General features: G+C 39.3%; 1 protein-coding gene across 1 annotated transcript in view; it reads right to left on the bottom strand.

Annotated features, from left to right (window-relative positions):
* The window catches only part of NRXN3 (neurexin 3), a 1,867,393-nt gene that overhangs the window by 1,154,540 nt on the left and 690,815 nt on the right, over window positions 1–22,038 (bottom strand). The window contains 1 exon segment of the mRNA XM_049899475.1: window positions 646–849. Coding sequence (XP_049755432.1) covers window positions 646–849 — 204 coding nt within the window.

The raw sequence follows: 22,038 nt of genomic DNA, 5'->3' as shown, positions 1-22,038 counted from the left end.
GAAGCAACATTTTCTTTCCACAGGTCAGAGTTTCTAAACTTATGAAATTATTTTTGCAATGGTACAACAGAAATAATCTGATTGTCTTTTCCATTAGGAGGAAGTATGAGGAGTCAGTATCATCAAGGTCACCAGAATTTCCCATTTGAAGTCATTGTGGAGCTAGAAATAATACAGTTCTCATTATCTGCATAGCTGCTTAGTTCTCTCTAATTACACCCTCCCAGTTTGCCTCCCTTTCCTGCCCTGTTTCTATCCTCAGCTTTGACTGTTTTGAGTGGTGACCAAGGAGTTGAACTTAATGGGAATGTGTCTGATCAAAAGATGGACCAAAGTAGCGTGTCTTACACAAAGCTAAACGGTTCCAAAAAACCAAGAAAGGAAACTTAGAAAACAAATAATCTAGTAAAGAAACCACCACTGTCAGAAACCAGAAATTGACATCAAAACCTCATGCAGAAACAAGGAGAAAGAGGTGTTTGTTGCTGTTGGGTTTTATCCTACGCCTATTAAACAAGAAGTGAGCAGCTAACTTTCAAGAAACAAACAAACGAAAGAATTCAATCAAACAATCAAACCAATGAAAATCAGAAAGAAAAGGAAGACAAGCCCAAACATAGTGGCAGAGGGTACTTCATACGATACCTAAGTTAACCATGAGCTTGACGCGCCCCCCATCCAGCTCCAGGCGCAGGGTGTCAGCTGAGTCTCTGGAGGTCGTGGCCACCAGCAGCCCATAAGCCCTCTGGGACATAAAGCGGAAAGACACATCCTCTGCCTCAGTGTGCATGACCATGGGCATGATGATCTTCATGTACATGCTGCCATCATAGCTCAAGATGGACGCCTCTGCCAAAAAAGAATGGAGGAGATCGTTAGCATGAAGGATATTAGAGTCTCCAAATACACCTTTGCTTTTGGGGCAAATATACCAGAGTGAAGAGGGCAACGAAGCTGTAGTCACGTGACTTATGTTTGATCAACCCCTGTTGTTGCCACATTCTATGTGACCTTGGGCAGACCCCTTAAACTCTCAGGCTCTCTTTCCTCATCTGTTAAAGGGGATGATAAGATTTGTACCCACACTACCACCCTCACAGACTCATTAAGTGTACCAAATGAAATAATGAGTGTGAAAGCATCTGTAACTGTACTTCTGTATGCTATGGACAGAGCAAAAGCACATAAAACAAAACTTGGAATTTCCACTGAGTACTTCATGAAGGATAGGAGTAGAGCAGCTGTTTATATTCACCACAGCAGACAAATGGGTATTTGCCAAAGAGTGTAAACTTCTAGAAGGAGGAAGAAAGAGTAGAAACACAGGCTGCTATAGCCAGGCGCTGTGAGAATTTCATTGACTCAGACTGGGTTTTAGCCCAGAGCTAAAACCAAAAATAATAATAATAAAAATAATGACACCCTTGAGCAACACTCTTCTCTTTATTTAAGTTTTTTTTTTTTTTTTTTCTATAAGGAAGGAAGAAAATTCACTTGTATTTGATACCTTCTCCAGGCCAAGAACTTTGGTTAGGGGCTTCCCCATATGTTTTCTCACATAATGCTAAGATGTGGATCTGTTATTCCTACTTTCAAACAAGGAAAATGAGGCTCTCAGAGAGGGAAGTGTTGCCCTACAGTCACATGGACTGGATTTTAACCCGGTATATCCAATACTAAGTCCATTGTCTGCTCTGCAACAGCATGCTGCTAAAAATGGGAAGTTGTTTAATTATTCATTCGGCTAGTATGTATACGGAACATGGAGAGAGAATATCACTCACATTCTATGAAGCCAGCACGTCGCTGGGCTCAATATCTGCCACTGAGCCCTCATTAAAGATTTACTGGCATCACATAGTTGCTACCTCCATGTACTGGAGAGGGCAAAAAGGTAAACAGATGAAGTGCCTATTTGAAGGGAGACATGATAGGCAAATAACTGTAATAGAATACAAAAGGTGATTGACACAGGAAAGATCGAAAATAAAGCCAGTGACACTCTGAGGAGGAGTTTTAGGGGTACAGGCAAGAACAGTAGACGGGGTAGAGTCTGAGGTGGTCCTGATGGATGGGTGGAGTTTCTAATAGAAGAAGTGAGAGTACTGGGTTTGATAGGTAAAGAAAATAGCATCTGTACAGGCCTAAATGAAAGAAAGAAAGGCAATACTCACCTAACAAACCTATTCAGTTTACCTTATACACGAAGTATATCTTGGGAAGAAGTTACACAAAGGTAGTTTAAGATCAATGACTTTGATAGATACTTGGGAATAAGTAAATAAGTTTAGATTAAGAAATACTATGGTATATTCATTTGTGCTTACTGTGTAAAAGGCATTCTTATAGGTGCTGAGGACACTGCAGTGAAAAAAAGAGATCAACATCCCTGCCCTCACGTATGGAAGGAATTATAACAGGAAGAGACTAAAGGCAGGCAGACCCCTTGGAAGTTTCCCCAAATAACCCTCTCATCATTACCTTCCCATCCTATTTATACAACTTATAAAATTTCTTCAAAAACAATATTAATACACCTAATTACATTCCTGGAAAGCAACCATCATCTGGGAAAAACCCAGAACATGCTAACGGTTCTACACTACAATTTGCAAATCCTGAGAAGAGCACAGATAAAGGTGTAACAGCTGAAGACACCATTGCAATAAAAGATCCATTCTTGGATGCGAAGCATAATCTAAATTTAACACACACTCCACATGTGGGGGAAACACTTTTATCTCCTGGAATAGCAAAATCAAAAGAAGACCAGGAGTGTTAAGTGAAACTTATTGAGCACTTGCTATTTGCCTGGTGCTTGCTAGACCTTCACATGCATTGTCATTTAATCCTCACAAGAATACCATAAGGTAGACAATAAAAGGCAAAGCTGGGAGTTGAATGCAGGCAGTCTGATTCTCAAACCAGTATACTTAACTATTCTGCAAACTGTCAGAGAGCTGTGACCAGAAGCACACACATTTCTAAACACCCAAAGCACACCCATAATGCTGCATGGTGAAGTGTGATATTAGTGTGTTAGTGTTTGTGTGTGTGTGTGCACGTACATACACACATCATTACTTAAAGTTGCAAATAATTTTAAAATATAACAAATGACATAAACATAGACAATACATATATTTATCATAAACCGTTATGTATAAACATGTGCAATGTTCTCTGCATGTGTTTGTGTAATTATGAACACCATTAATCACTACTATATACCTTCTTGCATGTGAAAGCCAGACAATGAATAAGGAAAACCAAAGAAGAATTGACACCTTTGAATTGTGGTGTCAATGAAGAATATTGACCATACAAGGGACCGCCAAAAGAACGAACAGATCTGTCTTGAAAGAAGTACAAGCAGAATGCTCCTTAGAAGCAAGGATGACTAGACAACGTCTCAGGTACTTTGGATATGTTATCAGAAGGGATCAGTCCCTGGCGAAGGACATCATGCTTGGTAAAACAGAGGGTCAGTGAAAAAGAGACCCTCAATGAGATGGACCTACACAGTGGCTGCAACAATAGGCTCAAGCATAGCAACGATTGTGAGGATGGCGCAGGACTGGGCAGTGTTTCCTTCTGTTGTGCGTAGGGTCACTATGAGTCAGACCGACTTGACAGTACCTAACAACAACAACAACATACGCCTTCTACTATATATGCACATACATACTTACATGCCTTTTTTTTAGAAGATATTAGGGAACTCAGTGAGCCAAGAAATGGTTCTTTTGATATATTTAACTTTAATGCACTCTGAAATTAATGACTGTTTTTCTCCCTCTGGATATGTGTAGGGCAAGAATATATGTATAAATGAATGTATTTTTGTGTCAATATTAGTAGTATCAGAGAATAAACATCAGGTGTGAATGTAATGTCTATCTCACTGTGTACTTTTTGTGTGCATTTCTCTGAATGTGCTCTGTCTATTATTAGCCTAATACTTTTTAAGGGGAGTGCGATGAAGCAGAAAATTTAAGAGAAGTCTGCTGAAACAAAATCTGTTTCATGGATTTATATTAATTTGCTTAAAGATTTCAAACACAAGGAATGCCATGAATAGAATACTAATTCAAGAGGGAAGAAATGTGACTAACGAGGAAAGCTATTCCATCTAAAATGTATCATATTGAGTATTTAGACACCACATCATGGGATGCCCATATGATGGTACTTATAAAAAAAAAAAAAAACTTATACAGTCCCCTTATTTTGTTTTCTGTATATCTCAGGACTACGTTGTTCCTTTTTTCCTCCTTTGCTACCTCCTTTTGTCTTGAGTGAATTTTTTTCTAGCATACCATTTAATTGCTTTAATGATTTTTTAATTAAATGTTTTTAGTTACACTCTTACTGGTTATTCTAGGGTTTAAAATATACATCTTAGCTTATCAAAATCTACTTCAAATTTATACTAATTTAATTCCATTAAAATATTGTAACTACTCTTATATAGCTCCCTCCCCTTCTTCCTTTTTTGTTCTATTATTTTTATTCATATTACGTCTACATATGTGACAAACCGAACAATACATTGTTATTGGGATTGCTTTCTATAGTCCTGTGTCTTTTAAAGAATCTAAGAAAGGAGAAATCAAACACTTTTATAGGTTTCTTTAATTATCTTATTATTTATCATCTCTGTCTCTCTTCATATTTTTTATTTTGTTTTATTTTATTTTGTGTGTGTGGAATTGAGTTACCTTCTGGTATCATTTTCCTTCTCCAGTACAGCTTCATTTGTGTTCTTATTGTCAAATACGTTACATTTCTATATGCTACAGGCCCAAGAATGCAATTTTATAGCTATTGCTTTATGGAAATGCTTTTTAAATCAGTTAAGAGAAGAAAAAGAAATGTGTAATTGTATTGTCATTTATCATTACCTACATAATTCTCTTTATTATAGCTCTTTGGTTTTTCATGTTGATTCAAATTACTGTCTGCTGTCACTTACTCTCATCCTGAAGAACTTCTTTTAATATTACTTGTAAGGCAAATCTGCTAGCAGCAATTGTCTCCCATTTTTATTTATCTGGGAATGTCTTTATTTCACATTTATTTTTGAAAGGTAACTTTCCTGGATATAGGATTCTTGCTTAACACTTATTTTTCTTTCAGGACTTTGAATATGTTCTCCACTGCCTTTAACCTCCATTATTAGTTAATCTTATTGTGTGTGGTTCCCTTGCATATTATGAGCGTTCTCTTGCTGCTTGTGAGATTTTTTTCTTTTGGTCTTCAACATACTTACTATCATATGTCTGGATGTGTACATCTTTATATTTAACCTACTGAGAGTTCATTGAGTTTCTTGGATGTGTGTATATTATGTTTATCATATATTTGAGAAGCTTCAGCCATTATTTCTTTGAATATTTTTTTCTGTCCCTTTCTCTCTCTCACCGCTTCTTCTGGTACTCCTATTATACATATGTTGGTACACTTCATGGTGTCTCACATTTCTCTGAGGCTCTGTTTATATTTTTCTTTCCCTACTTTCAATTTTTTTTCCCTTTCTTCTCTTCAGACTACATAATCTCTATTAATCTATCTCCAAGTTTGCTGTTTTTTTCTTCCACCAAGTCAAATATACTGCTAAGGATCTTCAGTGAATTTTTCATTTTGGCTATTATACTTTTCAACTTCAAAAATTCCATTTCAGCCTTTTTTTTTCTTTAATAATTTCTATCTCTTTATTTTACAGCTGTTTCTTCTCATTTTGAGTCATGCCACATCAGCAAATGAAGGCCCCAAAAGCTTTATTCCATCCACGTCATTAAGGTCAACTCTACTTTGAGGAGGTAGCTCTTCCCCAATCATCTTTTGAGTGCCTTCCAACCTGGGGGGCTCATCTTCCAGCACTATATCAGACAATGTTCCACTGCTATTCATAAGGTTTTCACTGGCTAATGCTTTTCAGAAGTAGACTGCTGGGTCCTCCTTCCTACTCTGTCTTAGTCTGGAAGCTCAGCTGAAACCTGTCCTCCATGGGTGACCCTGCTGGTATCTGAATACCAGTGGCATAGCTTCCAGCATCACAGCAACACACAAGCCCCCACACTATGACAAACTGACAGACACGTGGGGGAACGTATGAAGTATGAATCTAGGAAAATTGGAAATTGTCAAAAATGAAATGGAATGCATAAACATCAATATCCTAGGCATTAGTGAGCTGAAATGGACTGGTATTGGCCATTTTGAATCGGACAGTAATATAGCCTACTCTGCTGGGAATGACAACTCAAAGAGGAGTGGTGTTGCATTCATCATCAAAAAGAACGTTCCAAGATCTATCCTGAAGTACAACACTGTCAGTGATAGGATAATATCCATACACCTACAAGGAAGACCAGTTAATACGACTACTATTCAAATTTACGCACCAACCACTAGGGCCAAAGATGAAGAAATAGAAGACTTTTATCAGCTGCTGATGCCTGAAATTGATCGAACATGCAATCAAGATGCATTGATTATTACTGGCGATTGGAATGCGAAAGTTGGAAACAAAGAAGAAGGATCAGTAGTTGGAAAATATGGCCTTGGGGATAGAAACAATGCCAGAGATTGAATGATAGAATTTTGCAAGACCAATGACTTCTTCATTGCAAATACCTTCTTTCACCAACATAAATGGCGACTATACACACGGACCTCACCAAATGGAACACACAGAAATCAAATTGACTACATCTGTGGAAAGAGACGATGGAAAAGCTCAATATCATCAGTCAGAACAAGGCCAGGGGCCGACTGTGGAACAGACCATCAACTGCTCATCTGCAAGTTCAAGCTGAAACTGAAAAAAATCAGAGTAAGCCCACAAGAGCCAAAATATGACCTTGAGTATATCCCACCTGAATTTAGAGACCATCTCAAGAATAGATTTGACGCATTGAACACTAGTGACTGAATGCCAGGCGAGTTGGGGAATGACATCAAGGACATCATCCATGAAGCAAGCAAGAGGTCACTGAAAAGACAGGAAAGAAAGAAAAGACCAAGATGGATGTCAGAGGAGACTCTGAAACTTGCTCTCGAACGTTGAGCAGCTAAAGCAAAAGGAAGAATTGACGAAGTAAAAGAACTGAACAGAAGATTTCAAAGGCGGCTGGAGAAGACAAAGTAAAGTATTATAATGACATGTGCAAAGAGCTAGAGATGGAAAACCAAAAGGGAAGAACACACTCAGCATTTCTCAAGCTGAAAGAACGGAAGAAAAAATTCAAGCCTCGAGTTGCAATAGTGAAGGATTCCATGGGGAAAATATTAAACGACGCAGGAAGCATCAAAAGAAGATGGGAGGAATAAACAAAGTCATTATACCTAAAAGAATTAGTCGATATTGAAACATTTCAAGAGGTGGCATATGATCAGGAACTGATGGTATGAAGGAAGAAGTCCAAGCTCCCCTGAAGGCATTGGCGAAAAACAAGGCTCCAGGAATTGATGGAATATCAATTAAGATGTTTCAACAAACAGATGCAGCGCCGGAGGTGCTCACTTATCCATGCCAAGAAATATGGAAGGCAGCTTCCTGGCCAACTGACTGGAAGAGATACATATTTATGCCTATTCCCGAGAAAGGTGATTCAACCAAATGTGGAAATTATAGAACAATATCATTAATATCACACACAAGCAAAATTTTGCTGAAGATCATTCAAAAATGGCTGCAGCAGTATATCGACGGGGAACTGCTAGAAATTCAGGCCGGTTTCAGAAAAGGACGTGGAACCAGGGATATCATTGCTGATGTCAGATGGATCCTGGCTGAAAGCAGAGAATACCAGAAGGATGTTTACCTGTGTTTTATTGACTATGCAAAGGCATTCGACTGTGTGGATCATAACAAACTATGGATAACACTGCGAAGAATGGGAATTCCAGAACGCTTAATTGTGCTCATGAGGAACCTTTACATAGATCAAAGGCAGTTGTTTGGACAGAACAAGGGGATACTGATTGGTTTAAAGTCAGGAAAGGTGTGTGTCATGGGTTGTATTCTTTCACCATACCTATTTAATCTGTATGCTGAACAAATAATATGAGAAGCTGGACTATACGAAGAAGAACAGGGCATCAGGATTGGAGGAAGACTCATTAACAACCTGTGTTATGCAGATGACACAACCTTGCTTGCTGAAAGTGAAGAGGACTTGAAGCACTTACTAATGAAGATCATAGACCACAGCCTTTAGTATTGATTGCACCTCAACATAAAGAAAACAAAAATCCTCACAACTGGACCAATGAGCAACATCATGATAAGCGGAGAAAAGATTGAAGTTGTCAGGGATTTCATTTTACTTAGATCCACAATCAACAGCCTTGGAAGCAGCTGTCAAGAAATGAAAAGACGCATTGCATTGGGCAAATCTACTGCAAAGGACCTCTTCAAAGTGTTGAAGAGCAAAGATGTCAACCTGAAGACTAAGGTGCGCCTGACCCAAGCCATGGTATTTTCAATTGCATCATATGCATGTGAAAGCTGGACAACGAATAAGGAAGACCGAAGAAGAGTTGACACCTTTGAATTGCGGTCTTGGCGAAGAATATTGAATATACCGTCGACTGCCAAAAGAACGAACAAATCTGTCTTGGAAGAAGTGCGGCCAGAATGCTCCTTAGAGGCGAGGATAGTGAGACTGCATCTTATGTATTTTGGACATGTTGTCAGGAGGGATCAGTCCTTGGAGAAGGACATCATGCTTGGCAGAGTACAGGGTCAGCGGAAAAGAGGAAAGCCCTCGACGAAGTGGGCTGACACAGTGGCTGCAACAACGAACTCAAGCATAACAATTGTAAGGATGGCACAGGACCGGGCAGTGTTTCGTTCTGTTGTGCATAGGGTCGCTATGAGTTGGAACCGACCCGATGGCACCTAACAACAGCAACATCTCTTTATCAATATTCTCTACTTAATGAGTCATTGATGAGGCATCCCACCTGGTTAAAGAATGTGTCCCAAGCAAACAGAGGGAATATGTTAGAATGTCTGATCCATTTATCCATGGAGCCTTCTCTTTTGATTCTAAGGTCCCTTGCTTGTTTCTGTTACATGTATTTTCGCCCTACAGCCATTTCCACTACTCTTCAACCAAAGGTGGCAACAGACATGAATACCTACTCAGGTTGTTTCTTTCCACATACGAAGGTATTAGTATAATTCTTATTGTTTTTTATAAACTAGACAGTACTATATCTGAGAAATATAAGCAGTGTTAGCAACCTCATTATACTTAGCCATTCTTCTTGGCTTGGCCTCAGAGGTATCTGTCTTACCTACTCTTTAGCCACTGCTTTTTAGTTTTATGACACTCAGTTGAGCCTTTTTCCCTATTTTCCTCATTGTAATAATTTTTTGATTTGCTTATTTTATTGCTTAACTTGAGAGAGTATCTGGCAGGAAATGTTTCCCCATTTCCCCTCTTTAATCTCAATTTAATAAGATTAGTACATCTAAGCCAAAGAAACAGTAGATTACTAAAACTTAGCCTTCTAATTTCTTCAATATTACTATATGCGTATGCTGTTTTAGATGTGACTGAGTCCTAATCAAGAAAGAGGACAGAAACCATGGAGAATATGGATTATAGGAGATGAATGGTACAGAGGTTTTTTTTGCTTAAACATACCAGGAAGTAATGCCATTTACACCTTTTACAACCTTGAGGGAGAAAGTTAGACTGGCAGGCAGTAATAGGAGAGAGATAAAACAAAAGCTCTAGAAAATATCATTGATATGATATTGCTAAAAAATGCAGGAGGCCCATTGATACAGTATTATGAACAGTTAGCTCCGTGCTTTCATTTGATAGACTTTGCCACTTAGCATACCAAATAGACATTCTTGCACTATACTCCTACCAGCCCTTAAGCCATCTACTGGGGAGAGAAGAGACTCTGATGGACAACTTTAAAAGCAATCAGTTCCATCGCCTTCTCTTTTCAAGTCTTCAAGACATCCTCCTGCTCACTCGTGCAACTGTTGGCCTCACACATTGTTCTTTAGTGTGTTTTATTCTGACAAATCTTCCAAAATGCAAAGATTGCTTCCTCTTCCCCCAAACTGGGCTGATCTTAAACAGTGTGCAAATCTATTCAGGAATGCCTGCCAGGTTCTAAATCTGTTTTTTGCAACAGCAGGAGCAACATGAATCTCCAGCTCTGAGCAGACCAAACAGCGGCTAACAGTTCCAGGAAACTAACAAACCTGTTGTGGGGTGATTTCCTCCCTCTTGTGGACAAGGCTGAGAAGTATCTTTTCACATTCCTGAACCTAATGCTGCCCTCATATATGGCAATGTTGGCCTCTCATCTCCAAGCAAATAGAGCACTCTAAAGATACGTTGCATATTTTTATCAGCATTTTTCACCTAAAGAAAAGCAAGTATGAACTTTTTCCATATTTTTTTTTAATATTCTTGAGGAAAAAATAAACATAATATTCAGGAAGCTTGGTTTATAAAATATTTTTATGTATTTTTAAAGAATCTTCATTTGACAAACAAATTCTTGCCAACTTTTTTCTCAAATAGCAATTTTAATACTGAATTGAAAACATGATTTAATTTATAAAAATTAAGTATAACACAATTCTTCAGGAATCTATCCACAGCCTGCAATAATAGGATTCATTTATTTAATGATTACATGCCAGATGCTGTACGGAAAATGGCAGGCAGTGGGTGGGGAGCACAAAAAATAAGGTCCTTGGGATTAATGAACTTATAGTCAAGTTGAGGTTATAGATACAGACAAGTAAACTGCTATACTTACAGGATAAACCAAGTGTTGTAGGAATTCAGCTCTGGTATCTTTTTCTTTGCCCTGAGTATTTAGGGGAGAGAATGCATAACTTTTGTTTCAAAGACGAGAAAGAGTGAACCATAGGAAGAGAGTGGAAGACACTCAAGTTGAGAGAATAGCATATGTATAGACACAAGGTTGAACAAGGAATGAAATCAACTCAGATACTTGGTGCTTGTCACAGAGTCTAATAAACAATAATACAGAAAACTCAAGGGACAGGAAGAGCTCAATGCGGCTAGTGAAGGATTTCTCAACAGCAACATTATTGATGTTGTGAACCAGCTGATTGTTTGTTGTGGGGGTTTTCTGTGTATTGCAGAATGTTTACCAGCATCCCTGACCTCTACCCACTGCACTCCAGCAGCATCTCCTCCAGCTATGAAAACAAAAAATATCTCTAGACATTGCTTAATGTTTGCTTGGGGTAAAAAATCACCCTCAGTTGGGAACCAGCAGGCTAGGAGCATATAGGTTAGAGTGGTAAAAGTTAAAGCTGGAGGGCCCATTATAAAAGGCCTAACAAGCATGCTTAAGACACTGGATAGTAATCAATATGAAGGGTTTTTAGACAAATAAGTGACATGATCAGATTTCCCTTTTAGGCTAAATCTGATGGTGCAGAGAAGACAGAATGGTATAGTGAGAGGCCAGGCACAATTTTACCCAATTTTCTTCCAGATACCATTGCCATTTATTTTGCAAACATGTTATAAAATTACAAAATGCAACCTTTATAAATGACAATAGCATGTTTCTGAGGATAGTTCTTAACTTTTTGAATCAACTCAAAAAACCTCTATTGTGCAAAGCCATAATTACATATATGGGTAAGCCTCCAATTCAGAATCATGGCTTGGTGAGCATATAAGCTTGGAGTTAGAACTGGATGGAATCCTAGATATGCAATTTGTTTAACTGCTAAACCTTGTTGGGACTCAGGTTCCCCACCTATAAAATGTATAATAATAACACTGAATCAGTCAGGATACTAATAGGAAAAGAAAGGCCCACTGAAATTGTGCAATCTGTTGAAAGTTTAAAACCCTCCATAGATAATACAGTACCCAGGGCTATTAAGAATGGAACCCCTCTACCACCCCTACACATGAAGGGGAAAGGGTAGGTTTGATTACCAGAACCCTGAAGAGAGAGTGAGAGAAACAAAGGCCCCATGTAAAGGAGGCTACCTCACAAGTACTATGACTTCAGGTCAAGGGACGCAGCCAGTTGGCAGCCATTCCATAAGGAGGGAGCTGGGGAACTAAATACCCAAACCTCACTTTACATATGTCTTCTCATCTCCCACTGGTGCTTCCCATTGTCCAAACTCAACTCAAAACCAGAGAACAAGGGAGCCTGTTAATGCAATCCATATAAGGACAATCTAACAGGGTCAAAGCTGAGTGGAGAAGAGTGGGAAAGAGTGGAGAATGGATCCAGAGTTGTGGTCAGAAGGTATCTAGCACAAAAGTGAACCCTGAAGCATACCTGTGAAAATATCCAAAAAATGCCTGACATTCATGGGTACTCAATAAATGATGTATGTGTGTGCGCACACGTGCACACATGCATGTGTCTGTATTAATTTCCCTGATGTGTAGAGATGGCCCATTGCTTCCACGTGAGAATATTTCCATAAAACATGTAGCATTGGTCTATAGAAATAGCTTTGGCCTATCAGGAAAAGTCCCTGAGTGGAGCAAACAGTTAATGTGGTCAGCTACTAACCAAAAGGTTGGCGGTTCTAGTCCACCCAGAGTTGCCTTGGAAGAAAGCCCCGGCAATCTACTTCTAAAAAATCAGTCATTGAAAACCCTATGGAGCACAGTTTTACGCTAACACATATAGGGTCACCATGAGTCAGAATTTACTGAACAGCAACTAACTGGAGGTATAATAAAGCCTGTTTTCCTCCAGCTCTACCTCTTAGAGGCATACAACCTTGGGAAATTCACACTTTTTATAAACTTCTTTTTCCCATATGTAAATTCTGAATAATATTTATAAATAATACAGAAATATCTTTGAAACAGCTGTGCAAACTGTAACCAAAGCCAAACCCAATGCCACCGAGTCAATTCCAACTCATAGCGACCCTATAAGATAGAGTAGAACTTGCCCCATAGGGTTTCCAAGGCTGAAATCTTTACAGAAGGAGATTGCCACATCTTTCTCCCTTGGAGCAGCTGGTGGGCTCGAACCTTCGACCGTTCAGTTAGCAGCTAAGAGGTTAACCACAGTGCCACCAGGGTTCCTTGCAAGCTGTAAAGTGGAATCTATCTACACAGGGTTAATTAGAGTACTTTGTCTTCCTCTTCATTGTAAAGTGTAGTTTCATCAAATAGAAATATAAGGGGACATTCTTCTTCCTTCCATCCTCAAATTCCATACCTGATGTATCTGATTCTACTTCCACAATCATGAGACTTCATTCAAGAACCCTAGAATTAGACCTTTTATATTTGTCTTTGATGGTAAGCATGGCTCATTATATCCACGGGCCGACTATGTTTAGTGATTAAACATGGTATCAGTAGCTGGTCAAGCTCTGCTATTCATACAGGAAGACAGACAGCTCTACTCTATAGACTTTCTTTTTCGCCCGAAGCTTCTTGCCTCACTCTGCCACACTCTTCTTGCTAGTATACCAGAGAATAAATTTGTTATCTCATTGATACCTGGTTAGCAAAATCTGAAAAAAAGTTTTAACTCTGAACCTCCAAAAAGCATACTTGACAGCAAGTATGGATTTATAGTGAATGGATTTGTATACCTATCACTTCTGCTTTATTCCAGGATACTCTTTCACAATACCATTAGGTTAGTTTTGTAACGTGATTAATGGCCAACTGCATGGTTGTCTTTGCTGTGTTTCCCAGGCTCGTCGTAGGTGCTTTAGACTCCCAAACAACGGAGTGGAAGGCTGAGAGCGCTGCTGTGCACACAGCCATGCTCACTGCAGTGTGACTGCTTCAGGACTGTCTGAGGCCAGCTCAGAGAGGCAAGGTCTCTGGAGCAGCAAAGGCGAACGCTCTTCCTATCCCTCTATTTTTCCACAGTGAACCAACTCAGCAGACCTCCATTTGATACCCACACATTACCCTTTTCAAGGAGAAACTGGGCCATTATTACAACACAAACCAATATCAAATTGTCTCTGAATATAAAATACATTTTCCAGAAAAGTCAGAGCAACAAAGAAATTTTCAAGTCTGATTAACTGATTAAAGTAGAATCAGCCTCTTGTCATGTTATCGGGGAAAAATAGCATAGAAGTCATCAGGTTACTCTTTCTGAAGGGCCCAGGAATTTAGAATTAGAAAGAAACTTAAAATTTCCCGTTTTATTTGACTGAGAAAACTGAGGGTTTTTTTTTTAAGCCCTATATATATATATATATATATACCTTTTTTTAAAATTGAGACATTAAAATTTTTTTTTTTCTTTCAATTTGTAACCCTGCTTCCAAAATCAGGTTGTACAAAATAGACAATGGTCTGAACCAACTGACTCAATAGATCTTTAAGTAACACACACATACACATACACACACACACACACACAAGCTATTTTCAACACTATTTAAGCAGAGTTAGCACAGAATGCAAACACAAAAGAATTGTGACAGTGCCAGATGCCACATCCAACCCACACAGGACATGAAATAAGGTATTTCTTTCAGTGGATGTGGCTAAGAGCAAGCAGAGAATTAACAGGAGGAAACTTCCTAACTCTATGCCACAGGACCGGGTGCCATTGCATTCTATTATACCTAAGGTCATTGCGACTTGCAGCCACCTCAGCAGCAACTAACAACAACAATAACGTGTGCATGGTGTTGTTGAATCCAGAGTCACCCAGCTTACTACACTGGCTAATACACTGGAAATGAATGCCTTATGATTTTGTAGCTCTTAAAACATTGTGAGAACAGAATGAATGTTGGATTCCATGTGATGTCTTAGGGGCTGTCGCATCAGTTCCACAACCTCCTAGCCAACTCTCGGAAGAACATGCCCTTCTTGGCAGATTACAACATCTGTAGGATTAGTTTCCAAACCATTAGGGCAGATTCACCATATAAACGGTTGGATTTATGCATTCAACAGATAGTGTTTGAGTATCTACTATATGTTCTACGTACTGTTTTAGACTCTGGGGATCTAGCCATGGATAAAACAAAGTCTCTTCTCATGTGGAACTCCAGTCTCAGTTATAGTCACCTGGAGTAAAGGGGCTGAACAGAAGTAACCTTGGTAGCCTAATTATATAAGTGGCAAATAGCTATTGTAATACATTGGGGGAAAAGGGGGGGGGGACTATTAGTCAGTAGGAAGATAATCATTTGACTGCAAATACATAGCTGGCATGTCTCACGTTTTCCCACTCCCAAAGCTTCTATCAATACCATTTTATAATAACTTTATCTAGAAAGGTCAGACATGAGATAATTATATCGAAGTATGAGCTTAGGCCTTTGGGGTAGCCAACAATTATGTCCTAATTCCTTTGTCCCTAAAGATGGAGCGCATTCTAAGGCCACTTCTGCTTAAGAAAGTAGGATCCTGGGATGGGTATCAGGCAAAGCCCAATGTTGTTCTTAGCTTCCCAAATGCATAGGGAAAAAAAAGTTGTAACTCTCTGGCAGATGACTAGGATACATCATACACAGGCTGCCACTGAGCAACAATGGAGAACACAGCTAAAATTAAGCCATAAACACTCATTCTTGTCAGGGCTCCATTTCCCTGCAAACAGAAACTTGCTTCATAGGGCTGGCAGAGTGTATTGTAAATTATATTGCCAGCCCACAGCTGATGAGTTTATAAGTCTATAGGGAGGAAGTTATCTGGCTCCATCACCATGCTTAGCTTGCCAAAGTGCTTGTGAGGCACACCACTCTGAGCAACAGTGCTAAGCCTTAGAAATGAGTGGGCCAAGAATAGCACTGGAGCAGAAGAAGGAAGGTACATGGGACATGACAATAATTTGTCCCCTAAGTTGTCCTCCTGGGGCTGTCTTTATGACTCAGCCACACTGTTCAGCAGCCTTTGAGTCAACAATTAATTATATTGTAAACCACTTGACAATCAGGGTGTGTCTGATGAGTGGGTTGACAGTTTCTAGAAAAATAAAAGTCCCCTTCACCTTAGTGTATCACACCAAAATGTTTCTGGTTTCCTGTTTTTATTTCTCACTGAGAAAAGGTACCTCTATTTGTCTTCAGTTTATTTTTCTTTTCATTTTATTTTATTTTCCTGTTACTATTGGCCTAGGGCCATTTTTCTAAAACAAATCAAATCCTGTCACTTTCAAGTTGAGTATTTTCAATGGTGCCATGTTGTTGTTGTTAGGTGCTGTCAAGTCGGTTCCAACTCATAGCAACCCTATGTACAAGAGAACGAAACACTGCTTGGTCCTGTACCATCCTCATGATCGTTGTTATGCTTTAGCCCATTGTTGCAGCCACTATGTCAATCCATCTCATTGAGGGTCTTCCTCTTTTTTGCTGATCCTCCACTTTACCAAGCATGATATCCTTCTCTGGTCCCTCCTGAAAACATGTCCAAAATATGTGAGATGAAGTCTCATCGTCCTCACTTCTAAGGTACATTCTGGCTGTACTTCTTCCAAGACAGATTTGTTCGTTCTTTTGGCAGTCCATGGTATATTAAAAAATATTAGCACCTACTATTTTATTTAGCACCAAATTCTAAATCTTAGATGATCAGGCCCCTGGGCACATTCCCAGCCTAATCCCTGTCCCCATTGTACCCCTTTGCTTTTGCCATAGACCAAAATATTCGTTCTTAGAACACACCTCACCCCTGTGACTCTGTTCATGCTGCTACCTTTGTCTGGAATGTTCTCCACTCATATGCACCTGGCAAATCTCTGCCTATATGCTAAGAGTAAGTAAGGCTCATTGACTCTACGTTCAAAGCAGAGTGTGAATCCATCCAGGTCTCTTCTTTTCCATGTCTACTCCCTTACCCCAAGCTTCCACCCTCTGTCTTCTCACTAGACTTCTACAACTGTCTTCTAACTACTCCCTCCACTTCTATTCTTTCCTCTTTACATTCTATTCTCCACACCATGGCCAGAGTGGCTACTTCATTTCCCTGCTTACACCCTACCCATGCCTCCCCAATGCACTTAAAATTATAGTTCTTGTCCCAGCTCACCAAACCCTACATGATCTGCTTCCTCTTGCAAACTGTGACTGTATGTCCAGATTTTCCCCGGACAGTCCCATTTTACTCCTTTTGTCCTGTAATTATTATTAGCATGACCTTTCACACTGAAAAATGTATTAGTTTGGACTCAAAACCATCTGGTCACTCTACTTCTATACCTCATTGTCTACTACTCTCCTCTTGTCCATTACAGCCCAGCACACTGGCTTCCTTTTGTTTCCTTGAATAGGAACACACCTTGCGTTCAGGCACTCAGCCAATCTCTTCATCAGCATGGAATTATCTGCTCCCTGGTCATTTTGCATGGCTGGCTCCTTCTCATTCAGGCCCCTGCCCAACTTAACTATCATCTTCTCAGAGAGGCACTCCTCAATCACCCTAATTGTCTTCTTCCTAGGCTCATTCTATCCCATCAGCCCATTTTTTATCACGACACTTAAAAATATCTGATATTTTCTTGCCCAAGTGTTTATCTGACTCCCCTATTAGCACGTATGCTCCATGGAAGTGACGCCTTTTCTTTATTGTTTACCACCATATGACTATTTTCTAGAAAAGTAACAGGCACATAGTAGATGCTCAATAAAATAGGTCATGGATGAACAAAAGACTTCAAGCATCACCTTGCCTATGAATCCCATCCTGGCTACCTGCACTTGTCTTCCAGGTAATACTGACCACACCTTTTCTGTGATTCCATCCTGCCTGATAAATACATACATTACTGGTAATGTCTACAAGACTGCTATTTATATGAGTTTCATCTTAATTTGTATGCTTGCCTCTTTCTCAACACTGCAAGCAAACTTGAAGGCCAAATATATGTCTTATTCATTCTGCTTCATTTTGGTTGAAGTTTTAAACATTTTATTTTTGAACTATTTTAACTTATAAAACAGTTGCAAAAATTGTACAAAGTGTTCTTTTATGCCCCTTACCCTGCTTCTCCTAAAGTTAACATCATACATCCATAGTATAACTATCAATAATAGGAAATTAACATTGGTAAAATGCTATTAAATAAACTTCAGAACGTATTCAAATTTCTCCAATTTTTTCCACTAATATTATTTTTCTGTTCCAGAATTCTGCATTGGATTAGTTGTTATTTTTCCTTCCTCTCCTCCAGACTGTAATACTTCCTCAGTCTTTTCTTCTCTTTCACACTCTTTTAAAGAGTATTGGTCAAAGATTTTATCGAATGTGCTGAATTTTGGTTTATCCATTTTTTTCCTCATTATTTTGGTATAGTTAATGCATTTTTGGCAAGAATACCATGAAAATGGCATTGTATCATTTTTGATGCACTACATCAAGAACTTCATGATGTTGCTATGTCTAATTACTGGCAATACTTTCTTGGCCACTTAGTTAAGTTGGTTTTCACCAAGTCGCTTATTCTTTGAGTCTATGCAAATCCTGTTTCTCCTTAATCTTTCACCTAATGTTAGCACCCCTCAGGGCATCTTTTCTGCAACATTCATTGTCATGGTGCTTGCCTGATGGTGATTCTTTCCCCTTTCCCTTTTATATTTATCAGTTGGAATTCTATTGCGTTCTTATTCATTTTTAATTTTCTATGGCAGGGCTTATCATCACATTTCTGACATATATGTGTGCCTCTCGAAGCACAAATGACTGCAAAGTAATTAGGTTCTCAGACTGTATCTGAGGCCGAGTGACCCAGAACTGAACCCCAGGCCTGCCATTTGCTAGTTTTGTGACTGGCCAAGTTATTTAATCTATCTGAGCTTCAGTTTACTCACTTCTACAATAAGCATAACATTAGCACACAACTCATTAGGCTGTTGGGAGAAGATCCCCTTCAGTCACTCAAACACTGAAATGCAACAAACAAAAGAGACAACGTACCTGGCTTCTTAAAGGGCTTGACTAGTCCAGTCATTGGCATATGCTCATCATAGTAAGGCTCCAAAACTGTTTCCACGGTTAGGACTTATATTGTGGAATTTTCTGTTCAGTTTTGGATTCTTACAGATTCTAAAAAGCTTTTGGTAAACACTCAGACTTGATTTTTTTACCATAGGTAGTTTTTTCAGAGTTTCCACTGACATGAGTATACCCCTCTCTACAGGTATGAGATTTTAGTAATTAATTTTCCTCATACATACCAGAATCCTAGGGGGGAGAACCAATTAAAACACAAGTAAAATCTTTAATGAAAGGTAAATGTTAAAAGTTCTTAAAGGAGGGCTCTCCTCTCTCTAAATCACTCTCTTTAGGTTCCTGTCCATAGAGGAGGCAGAACACCATCACGTGGGTCAGAGGAAATATTTGAAGAAGGAGAAAACTGTAGCTGGTAAATGTTACTGCTAGCTCTGGGAGGTGAGGCCTGCATGGTGAAGATTGCCTTGCTGGAGCTTGGCAGGCCCCCGGGGGAGCCCAGCCTAGCAGGAGAGCTGATCACGCAAGCCCAGTCCAAATGTCACTCTAACATTTGCAGAGCTGTGTGTAACTGCTTAAGGAGAGGTCTCCAACGAGAAGGTCAAGGATGGGAAAGCTGTTGGGGGAGCTGAAGGGTGTATTTGGAAAGGTGTAGCCATCTTGTAGCATATTCATTTTCCCTTCATAGGAGCAGGTTTTGTTTCCATTTCTTTTATATTATTAACCTGCGTGGATGTTCCTGTTGGCCATTCCTCATATATACAGAAAATCCTTAAGGAAGACTACTGTTAATCTCTGGTTTGATTTAACAAGGGGAGGAGGGACCAGATATTGTCCTGAACTTTATACCAAACTGCTTTTATTGCCTTTTTTTTTTCGATTTTATTATTTTTGGTCTTAGGGTGCTTTCATATGTCTATAGTTGATCCTTGAGATTTCAGAATTTAACATTCACAATTTTGACATTTTTCCAGTGAGTCTGAATAGTTATGTAGTCATATGTAATTTTGCTGAGTCATAAATTCTAATTATTCCCATTGACAGCAGGGAGGGCTGGAACTTAGGGAACAAGCATGTACATCCACATGAGACTAGGTAGTTCTCTACTCAGGTCCTGCTCTAAACAGCCTTATTAAATTTTAAGATATCTTAAACATTCAAACAAGTAGAAATACTACTTAAATCAATACCTGTGTGCCTACAATCTGGCTTTTATTAATTCCTAATATTCTGAGGTATTTGTTTTAGATTCTTTTTGAAGAAATGAAATATTACAGGCTTAGGCAAATTCTCTTTGTAGCAGTCCCATTTCCCTCCCTCCCAGAAGTAACGTTTTTCCTGGGACAGTCATCATTTTTATACATGTTTTCCTATTTTTAGTATATATGAATCTATTCTTGAAATATTGGGACTATTTTGCATGCTTACAAACTTTATATAAATGGTGTCATTCTGTACTGTCATCCTGTAACTTGCTCTTGTAGCCCACTAATATGGCTACACACAGCACCAGTTACTTTGCTCCACTGCCGAATGGCATTATAGGATCCTCTAGGACCAGCTTGTCATGTTCCATGAGAAATCTGTTGGGGTTTTGAGTGGAGTTGCATTGGCTTTATAGAAAAACTGAGGGAGAATTGATGTCCTTAGGTTAATGAGTCTTCTGATACATGAATATAATGAATATTGGTGATTTATTCAGGACTTTGCCTTACGTCCTTCAATGATTTTTTTTTCCCCTAAATGTCTTAAATCTTTTATTAGATTTATTTTTAGCTGCCTTTATTTTTGTTGCTATTGTATATGAGACATTTCTCTAGTCTATATTTTAATTTCATGGAAAGTTTAACTAGATTTATGTGTTTATCTTCTAGATAACAAACTTGATTAAATCACTTATAGATCAAACAGTTTGCCTATAAACCCTTGTGATGGTTAATTTTATTGGTCACCTTGGCTAGGCCATGGTGCCCAGCTGTTTGGCCAAACACTAGTCTAGTTGCTGTTATGAAGTAGTTACATGTGATTAAAGTAGCTGGCCTAAGTAAAGCAGATTACCTTCTTTAATGTAGGTGGGCCTCAACCAATCAGTCGAACACCTTAAGAGCAAAAAGGAAGTTTTCCCTAAGGTGTAGTCTGCCTTCAGTCTATAAATAGACATCTTGCCAGAACTTCTTCACTCTTTACTGACCTATGGACTTTGGAACACAAGACTCCAGGATTTTGGATTTGGCAGCTTCCCATAATTCTGTGAGTCAATTCCATAATATAAATCCTTGTATATATGTGTATATATTGCTGGGAGCCAGGCTGCAAGGGCGGCCCCTCTGCACCCACTGCCCCCAGCATAAACATTGAAGAATCCCTGAAAAGTCAGGAGGAGCCAGGCTGCAAGGGCAGCCTCTCTGCACCCACTGCCCCCAGCATAAACATCGAAGAATCCCTGAAAAGTCAGGAGGAGCCAGGCTGCAAGGGCAGCCTCTCTGCACCCACTGCCCCCAGCATAAACATTGAAGAATTCCTGAAAAGTCAGGAAGAGCCAGGCTGCAAGCGCGGCCCCTCTGCACCCACTGCCCCTAGTATAAACATCGAAGAATTCCTGAAAAGTCAGGAATATCTCTGTCATCTGTGTTATGTTTCTATTTCATTTTCAGCCTGTGTATAGCAGAATGTATAAGCATAAAATTTCATTATAGATTTAGAGACCTTTGGACGGGGGGCGTCCTACTCATAATCCCCTGGTAAAATCCCGGGTAGGGACAGCCCGTGTATTACTTGGGGGTCAACATGAAGTTGTCTTAGGGGAAAAACAAATAGCTCGACTATGGAAAATAAGAATAGGATGGTGAAATCCTGGTATTTACCAAGGCCCTTTTTGTGATTAAACCACCACCCACACATGACCCCATAAAAGTGGAAAAACAAAAGGCAGTGAGTTCTCTCAGCCAATTTCTCAGCCAATTACAGGTCAACCTTCTCGTCTACCCCGCTCACTGCTGCGCTTGACTGGTCTTTGGGTATAGAGATTGGGCTAATTGTCCTTGGCATAATCGTGGACAATATGACGTAACCCAAAGTGGCTGGACTACAAGAATTT

Source organism: Elephas maximus, chromosome 10 (genome assembly GCF_024166365.1).
Source record: "Elephas maximus indicus isolate mEleMax1 chromosome 10, mEleMax1 primary haplotype, whole genome shotgun sequence".
Taxonomy (NCBI): Eukaryota; Metazoa; Chordata; class Mammalia; order Proboscidea; family Elephantidae; genus Elephas; species Elephas maximus.
Note: the sequence above shows the minus strand (reverse complement) of the source record. Positions and strands in the feature narration are given on the sequence as shown.